The following is a 9,436-nucleotide window of genomic DNA, read 5'->3' as shown; positions in this document are numbered from 1 at the left end:
CGGGGTTTCACCATGTTGGTAAGGCTGGTCTTGAACTCCTGACCTCAGGTGATCCACCTGCCTTGGCCTCCCAGAGTGCTGGGATTACAGGCATGAGCCACCGTGCCCGGCCCTAACTTGATCACCTTTCATTAGTTTTACAAGAACAGTTTAGTTTTGGGGAAGGGCTATTACCATTTAAACTATAAACTAAATTTCTCTCAAAGTTAGCATGGCCCATGCCCAGGAATGAGCAAAGACAGCCAACCTGTGAGGCTAGAAGCAAGATGGAGTCAGCCATGGCAGATTTCTCTCACGGTCTCATAATTTCCTTGGTTTTAATTTTTGCAAAGGTGGGTGCAGAAGCAATAGGCTAGACCATCTAACCTAGGTGTGTAGGAGGTTAGCCCATCTACTTTTGTGTAAGTCCACTTGATGTTTGCACAATGATGAAATCATATAATAACACATTTCTCATACAACCCTTGAGCAATGCACGTCTGTATCATTGACTTTCTTTTCTTTTTTTTTTTTTTTTTTTTTGAGACGGAGTCTCGCTCTGTTGCCCAGGCTGGAGTGCAGTGGCACTATCTCGGCTCACTGCAAGCTCCATCTCCCAGGTTCACGCCATTCTCCTGCCTCAGCCTCCCGAGAAGCTGGGACTACAGTCGCCCACCACCAGGCCCGGCTAATTTTTTTTGTATTTTTAGTAGAGACGGGGTTTCACCATGTTAGCCAGGATGGTCTCGATCTCCTGACCTCGTGATCCCCCCCACCCACCCTCCTCAGCCTCCCAAAGTGCTGGGATTACAGGCGTGAGCCACCGCGCCTGGCATCATTGACTTTCTATGGCTGGTTCTGAGTTGGAAAAGTGGGGAGAATAGGGAAGCTGGCAGCTACTGAAACTGTCTTTGCAAAAACCATAATAGTGAGAAAATGATGACAGTGAAAAAGAGCTGACCCAACCAACCCCCATCTTTCCTTTAATCTCCAAACTGCCCTTGGTCATTCCTGGGCTTGGACCAAGCTAACTTGGGGGAAATTTAGTTTATAGTTTAAATGATAATAGCCCTTCCCCCAAATTAAACCACCTTTGTAAAACACAAGAAAGACCACAAGGTTAGGAGGATGAGAGGGGCCTGAATTCTGCAAGATTTAGGCGAGTTACCAGCCATCGTTCCAGAAGTCACAAGATCTGCAACTTCTCCAATTACTCATGTAGATAACATCACTATTGCAGAACCTGTGATAGACTTTTTTTTGGTTTGTTTTTGTTTTTTTTTTTTTTGAGACAGGGTCTCACTCTGTCACCTAGGCTGGAGTGCAGTGGCATGATCTCAGCTCACTGCAACCTCTGACTTCTGGGTTCAAGTGAATTCTTATGTCTCAGCCTCCTGAGTAGCTGGGATTACAGCTGCATGCTGCCATGCCTGGCTAATTTTTGTATTTTTAGTAGAGACTGGGTTTCACCATGTTGGCCAGGCTGGTCTTGAACCCCTGACCTCAAGTGATCTGCCCGCCTCAGCCTCCCAAAGTGCTGGCATTATAGGCAACAGACACCGCCCCCGGCCTATGATAGGCCTTTGAAGATGTGTTTTCAGACTGGGCACGGTGGCTCACACCTGTAATTCCAGCACTTTGGGAGACCGAGGCGGGTGGATCATGAGGTCAGGAGATCGAGATCATCCTGGCTAACACAGTAAAAACCTGTCTCTACTAAAAAATACAAAAAATTAGCCAGGCATGATGGCAGGTGCCTGTATTCCTAGCTACTCAGGAGGCTGAGGCAGGAGAATGGTGTGAACCCAGGAGGCGGAGCTTGCAGTGAGCCGAGATAGTGCCACTGCACTCCAGCCTCGGGGACAGAGCAAGACATGTCCAAAAAAAAAAAAAAAAAAGATGTGTTTTCAGACTTTTGCATTTCTGACTGTTGGATGATTCCACCCAGACCAGTGACTCCTCTGTGGCTCTACCCAGAAGCAGACTCAATGTGAAAGGACCATTTTCCACACCTGTATGATTGCATCCCCAACCCATCAGCAGCTCCCATTCCCTAGCCCACTGCCTACCAAACTATTCTTGAAAAACCCTAGTCTCTGAACTTTGGGGAAGGCTGGTTTGAGTAACAATAATGCTCCGGTCTCCTGTACAGCCAGCTCTGCATGAATTAAATTCCTTCTCTGTTGCAATTCCCCTGTCTTGATAAATTGGCTTTATCTGGGCAGTGGGCAAAATGAATGCACTGGATGGTTACACTATGGGCCAAGCACCGGCTCTCCAGGCTGAATGCTGCAGAGGCTGTGGTGAGAGTCCTATTGTCACATGCAGTTGGGACACTGTCTGTATTTCAGTCTCATCCCTGAATGCTCTGGCTCTCCTCCCTCTTTAGGAACATGCTCTCTCTCCAGGGTGGAACCCAAGTCACCATTCAGGTGCCAACTCTGCAAAGCTGGTTCTGCAGGCTCCTTCTTCCCATCAGAATGTCCCCTGCTGTGTATTGTTTAGCATTGCTACTTATTCTGCTTTGCATTAGACTTACAATAACTTTAGTAGCTACTGTATATGCAGTGCCTACTACTGGGCCTCTGTGTGCTCTGCGGACTCCTGGCTGCCAGTATGTGGCTCCCTGTGCCTGGGGGCTTTTTTTTAACCATGGGAACTTACTCTGCTCCCACTTGCTGAAAGCCCACCCCTCACGCACAGCTGGCAAAGACTGATGGAGTGGGTGTGTACTTCCGAGGAGGATGGATCTGTAGGTTGATGGATCCCCACCAGGTTATTTAAGGGTATATGTTGGCCACACATGGTGGCTCATGCCTGTAATCCCAGCACTTTGGGAAGCTGAGGTGGGCAGATCACTTGAGGCTAGGAGTTTGAGACCAGCCTGGCCAACATAATGAAACGCTGTCTCTACTAAAAATACAAAAAGTAGTCAGGTGTTGTGGCGCATGCCTCTAATCCCAGCTACTCAGGAGGCTGAGGCAGAGAATAGCTTGAACCTGGGAGGCGGAGGCTGCAGTGAGCCGAGATTGCCCCACTGTGCTCCAGTCTGGAGTGCAAAAAAAAAAAAAAGGTATATGTGTCAGAAGCATGTGAACCAGAGCAACTCCATCTTAAATACAGGCTAGGTAAAACAAGGCTGAGACCTACTGGGTGCATTCCTAGATGGTTAAGGCATTCTAAATCACAGGATGAGATAGGAGGTCAGCGCAATATACCGGTCATAAAGACCTCGCTGATAAAACAGGTTGTGGTAAAGAAACTGGCTAAAACCAACCAAAACCAAGATGGCAATGAGAGTGACCTCTGGTCGTCCTCACTGCTACTCTCCCACCAGCGCCAGGACAGTTTACAAACACCATGGCAACATCAGGAAGTTACCTTATATGGTCTAAAAAGGGTAGGCATGAATAATCCACCCCTTGCTTAGCATATCATCAAGAAAAAAACATAAAAAATGGGCAACCAGCATCCCTCAGGGCTGCTCTGTCTATGGAGTAGCCATTCTTTTGTTCCTTTACTTTCTTAATAAACTTGCTTTCACTTTACTCTATGGACTCACCCTGAATTCCTTCTTGTGTGAGATCCAAGAACCCTCTCTTGGGGTCTGGATTGGGACCCCTTATATGTCTGCTGCTTAAACCTCACCTCCCAGGCCATGGTGCTGAGCCAAGGGGCAGGTGTCGCGGAGAACCCAAAAGTCCCAGAGCATATCCGGGAACATAGCCAAGGCAGACAGTCTCATTGCATACAATAGGCAAAGAGCCAGAAAATTAGCTTCAAAGCAGCATAGAGACGGGTAGCGGGGTGGATCTCTGGAGTGGTCCTGCTGCTAGCTAGGAGTCCCTATATGTAAATCCTCACACACTCACCTACTCGCCAGGCTGGACTTCTCTGAGTTCTTTGGTCTCGGCTCTTTCCCAGCTTGGGAGAACATTCTTCTAGACAATTGCGAGTTTTCTCCATGACAGGGTCTCATGCCACTTCCCAGCGGTTTGAGCTCTGATTGTCCTCTGCTAAATCATGCACTTTTTTTAATTTTTAATTTTATTTTTATTTTTGTGGAGATGAGATTTTCCATATTCCCCAGGCTGGTCTCAAACTCCTGGGCTCAAGCAATGTGCCTGTCTCAGCCTCCCAAAGTGCTGGGATTACAGGCTTGAGCCACCATCCATGCCCCTCTGATCATGCACCCTTTTTTTTTCTTTTTCTTTTTTTTTTTTTGGAGACAAAGTCTCGCTCTGTTGCCCAGGCTGGAGTGCAGTGGCGTGATCACGGCTCACTGCAGCCTCAATCTCCTGGGCTCAAGCAATCCTCCCATCTCAGCCTCCAAAGTAGCTTGCACCACCACCACATCCAGCTACCTTTTTAATTTTTTGTAGGCTGGGCGCAGCGGCTCACACCTGTAATCCCAGCACTTTGGGAGGCCAAGGCGGGCAGATCACTTGAGGTCAGGAGTTTGAGACCAGCCTGGCCAACATGGTGAAACCCATCTCTACTAAAAATACAAAAATTAGCTGGACGCGGTGGCATGTGCCTGTAGTCCCTGCTACTTGGGAGGCTGAGGCAGGAGAATTGGTTGAACCTGGGAGGTGGAGGTTGCAGTGAGCTGAGACCATACCGCTACACTCCAGCCTGGGAGACAGAGCAAGACTCCGTCTCAAAATAAATAAATTTATTATTATTATTATTATTATTATTATTTTGTAGAGAAAGGATCTCCCTATGTTACCCAGGCTGGTCTTGAACTGCTGGGCTCACAAGATTCTCCCACCTTGGCCTCTTAAAGTGCTGAGTTTACAGGCATGGGCCACTGCACTCAGCCAGAGAATTGGAAAGCTGCATGGTGTGGAAAACTTACATATTTGGTGTCGAAACTGTCGCGAGCATAGAAAAAGAGTTTTTCTCTTTCAAGGTCATGCAACTTGTAAAGCAGAATTGGCTTTGAACCCATAGTGCTCTTGATTCACGAGTGTGTTCATGTTATAATTCTAATTCTTTGAAGCAAGACATCATCGTGTATCATTTTTTTAGCCTCCTAATACCCATAATAACTCCTTGTGCAATAACGTGTTTGTTGAAATATTTTAAAAATTTGGGGCCAGGCAGAGTGGCTCATGCCTGTAATCCTTGTAATTCCAGCACTTTGGGAGGCTGAGGCAGGTGGATCACTTGAGGTCAGGCGTTCGAGACCAGCCTGACCACCATGGTGAAACCCCGTCTCTACTAAAAATACAAAATTAGCCGGGCGTGGTGGTGTGTGCCTTAATCCCAGCTACTTGGGAGGCCGAGACAGTAGAATCGCTTGAATCCGGGAGGCGGAAGTTGCAGTGAGCCGAGATCATGCCATTGTACTCCAGCCTGGGCAACAAGAACGAAACTCCATCTCAAAAAAAAAAAAAAAAAAATTTAGTTTGGGGCCTGGTGCAATGGCTCACATCTTTAATTCCGGTGTTTTGGGAAGCCGAGGTGGGAGAACTGCTTGAGGCCAGGAGTTCTAGACCAGCCTGGACAACAAAGCAAGATCTCATCTCTACAAAAAATGAAAAGATTAGCCGGGTGTGGTGGTGCACACCTGTAGTCCCAGCTACTTAGAGAAGCTGAGGTGGGAGGATTGCTTGAGCCCAGAATTTCATGGCTGCAGTGAGCTATGATTGTACCACTGTACTCCAGTCTGGGCAACAGAGTGAGACCCCGTCTCAAAAATTTTTTTAATTATTTAATTGAACCTAGCTGTGCATGTGTGTTTTCAAAGTCAATAACAGGACTCCCAGCGGCAGGGCAAGGTCACTCACAGATGCTTTGGGCTCCGGCTATCTTCTTCCCCTCCAACCTTGGAGAGGCAGCCTGGGATGCTTTCTGGGGCACGTACACCATTGGTCACAGCCCAACCCTACCCCCTCCAGGAGAGTCAAAAACACAAAATGCCGGGCGCAGTGGCTCACACCTGTAATCCCAGCACTTTGGGAGGCTGAGGCGGGTGGATCACCTGAGGTCAGGAGTTTGAGACCAGCCTGACCAACACGGTGAAACTCTGTGTCTACTAAAAATATAAAAAAATTAGCAGGGCATGATGGCAGATACCTGTAGCCCCAGCTGTTCTGGAGGCTGAGGCAGAAGAATTGCTTGAACCTGGGAGGCAGAGGTTGCAGTGAGCTGAGATCGTGCCATTGCACTCCAGCCTGGGGCGACAAGAGCGAGACTCCATTTCAAAAAGTAAACAACAACAACAAAAAAGAACACACAAGACACAACAACCTTCAAAGAAAAAAAGAATCGCATTTTATTTGGCCTATTATTTGAGAACAGCAACTGTGTCTACACTCTTGATAAACCCACACAGTATATCATGCATAGAAAAAGAAAGCTAGAGTCTTTTCTCTCCCTTATCCCCCCACCCTATCTTCCCCTCACCAAAATGTGGGCTGAGCCCAGATTTGAAGGCAGAACAGGCCCTTGTCCCCAAGACAGCATGGAGCAACCTGTCACAAAGCAGGGAATCTCCTTAAAGTCATGTCTTCCCAAAAAGATTAAACTACCCAGGCTGGCCCTTCACCCTGGTCTTCCACATTCATTTCTTTAAAAAAAAAAAAATTATGATTTTTTTTTTTTCAACATAAAAGTTTGAGTAGGCTGGGTGTGGTGGCTCATGCCTGTAATACCAGCACTTTGGGAGGCCGAGGCAGGTAGATCACTTGAGGCCAGGAGTTTGAGACCAGCCTGGCCAACATGGTGAAACCTCATCTCTACTAAAAATACAAAAGTTAGTTGGGTGTGGTGGTGCACACCTGTAGTCCCAGGTACTCGGGAGGCTGAGGCACGAGAATCACTTGAACCCAGGAGGCAGAGGTTGCAGTGAACCGAGATTGTGCCACTGCACTCCAGCCTGGGTGACAGAGCGAGACTCCATCTCAGAAAAAAAAAAAAAAGAAAAAGCATCAGAACCAGGTCAGGAGGAGAAGGCAAAGAGTTGCCACTGCTCTCCTTCTGGGATCTTCTCACCCAGCTCCAGAAAGGCAAGGAGCCTTGGATGCTTGGAGCTATTGCTCAGCCCCCGGGAACCACATCACCTGCTCCCTCGGGTTTTTCATAGAAGAGACACATCCCTGGAGAGTGTTGCTAAGAAACAGGAAAATTAGCTCTTCCCCCCATCACTGTGGCTTCCCCAGGCCCCGAGTAGCCCACCAAGCAGCTCAGGCCCAAACTCAGGGCTGGAGGGCTGGGTGGTGATTAGAGGGTGGTTTGGCTGCCAGGATATCTCTGGACAGGGCCCTTGACAGCCACTGCCCTGGCCCTAGGGGAAGCCTTCTTCTGCTTGGCATCCAGGTTCTTCATGTACCTCTGGACCCACTCCTGCTTGGGGTCGCCACAGAACTGCTGGCCCTTCTTGGTGGTGAAGCTGTGGAAGAAAGGGACAGGGGATCAGCTGAGGTCGACAGGGACCTTGGGTCACTCCACTTCATGGCGGGGAGGATGTGGACGCCCAGAGACAGTAAGGCTTCCTTGCAAGTTGCTGAGATGATGTCATCTTCATTTTTTGACACAGGGTCTCACTCTGTTGTCCAGGCTGCAATGCAGTGGCGATCACAACTCACTGCAGCCTCAAATTCCCAGGCTCAAGCGGTCCTCCCGCCTTAGCCTCCTGAGTAGCTGGGACTACAGGAACATGCCACCATGCCCAGCTAATTTTTTTAATTTTTTTGCAGAAACGGAGTCTCACTATGTTGCCTAGGCTGGTCTAAAACTCCTGGCCTTAAGCAACCCTCCTGCCTCAGCCTCCCAAAGCACTGAGATTGCAGATGTAAGCCACTGCACGTGGCCTTCTTATTGTATTTCTATTTCATGCCTCTGTTTACAAAATGAGTTCATAGTTACTACCTATGAAGCTATTTGGAGGACAGACATATGTCGGCCCACGTGACCTTGAGCAAGTTACCTTCCTGAGCCTCAGCTGTCCTCTGTAAAATGGGAACAATCATCCCTACCCCATAGAATTGTTGAGAGAATTAGATAAGATATTGTCTTGTGCCCCTGAATAGTGCCTTGTTATATATTTGGTGCTCAGTAGATATTGAATCTAAATCCTTCTCCTGGTGGCTCACGCCTGTAATCCCAGCACTTTGGAAGGCTGAGATGGGCAGATCACTTCAGGTCAGAAGTTCGAGACCAGCCTGGTCAACATGGTGAAACCTGTCTCTCCTAAAAATACAAAAATTAGCCGGGCATGGTGGTGCGTACCTGTAATCCCAGCTACTCGGGAGGCTGAGGCATGAGAATTGCTTGAACCTGGGAGGCGGAGGTTGCAGTGAGCCAAGATCGTACCACGGCACTCCAGCTTGGGTGATAGAGACTCCGTCTCAGGAAAAAAAAAAAAAAAATCCTCCTCCTGGCTGGGTGTGGTGGTTCATGGCCGTAATCCTAGCACCACTTTGGGAGGCTGAGATGGGAGGATCACTTGAGCCCAGGAGGTTGAGGCTGCAATGCAATGAGCTATGATCGTGCCACTGCACTCCAGCTTGGGTGACAGAGCAAGACCCTATCTCCTAAAAAGAAAAATGAAATTAAAAAAATAAATATATCCTCCTCCTAGTTTTATGGGCAAGGAAGTTGAGGACCAGAGAGGGGAGGTGACTTCTCCAGGGATGCACAGAGCTGGGGCTGGCTGGCCTTGCTTCTCAGGGACCCTGGAGTTGCACCTGCCCCCGCCCCTCTCCTGCCACGTGCCCATGAAGGATACCTACACCACTCCTGCCTTGAGGCACGTGCTCCTGCTGGACAGCTGGTAGCTGACCACTCGGTTCTCAGGAATTCTCTTGGAAACAAAGAACATGCAGCAGGGAGAGGGGATGACCACAGAGCCTAGAAGAGGAGAGAGAGAAGAGCCACGTCTTTTCCCAGCCTCCCCTTGGCTCTGGGCCTCAGAGCTGGAGCTTGAACCCTGCACCAAACACCGCCAGTCCATTCACTGGGCTGCCCTTTCCCCAGCGCTTCCCTCCAGCCCCAGGCTGGTCAGTCCTGCACCCCCCACTGTGCCATCCCAGCCATGCCCTTGGAACTGCATCCTGTCAGAGGTCTTACCCGTAGGGATGATGTGGTGGGCACAGACACCAAGGAACAGAAGGCTGGTTACGATGGTCATCAGGCCTGCCATGTCTCAGAGAGCAGAAGCACCAGCTCGGGGCTCAAAGCTGACGTGCAGGAGGAAAGGACCTAGGGATAAAGAGCTCGGGTCCTTGCAGAGTACCACAAACTCCCTCCCTCTGCCCTTTATGGGGCAACTAGAAGGAAACACGCCCCCGAGCCCCCTCCACGCTTCCTTGAAAATCCTGAGGCCTGTGGTCTGGAAAGAGGAAGTTGTTGTCCCGTTGTTGCCCAGCTGAGTCAAGGGTTATTTTGGGCTCCGAACGAAAGAACTGGGGGAGGGGACATCACCCCACCTAGGCCAAGTTCAAAGGTG

General features: G+C 49.1%; 1 protein-coding gene across 1 annotated transcript; it reads right to left on the bottom strand.

Moving 5' to 3' along the window:
* Positions 1 to 6,238: 6,238 nt before the first annotated feature.
* On the bottom strand, positions 6,239 to 9,221 carry CCL24 (C-C motif chemokine ligand 24). The gene is made up of 3 exons (XM_031013248.2): positions 9,058 to 9,221; positions 8,721 to 8,838; positions 6,239 to 7,378 (listed from the first exon to the last, which is right to left on the bottom strand). Exons 1-3 carry the CDS (start codon positions 9,128 to 9,130, stop codon positions 7,210 to 7,212), a joined length of 360 nt encoding a protein of 119 aa, XP_030869108.1. The 5' UTR covers positions 9,131 to 9,221; the 3' UTR covers positions 6,239 to 7,209.
* Between the last annotated feature and the right edge of the window lie 215 nt (positions 9,222 to 9,436).

The sequence above is a fragment of the Gorilla gorilla genome, chromosome 6 (genome assembly GCF_029281585.2).
Source record: "Gorilla gorilla gorilla isolate KB3781 chromosome 6, NHGRI_mGorGor1-v2.1_pri, whole genome shotgun sequence".
In the NCBI taxonomy this organism is placed as follows: Eukaryota; Metazoa; Chordata; class Mammalia; order Primates; family Hominidae; genus Gorilla; species Gorilla gorilla.
The sequence above is the reverse complement of the archived record's forward strand: the minus strand, read 5'-3'. Positions and strand labels throughout refer to the sequence as shown.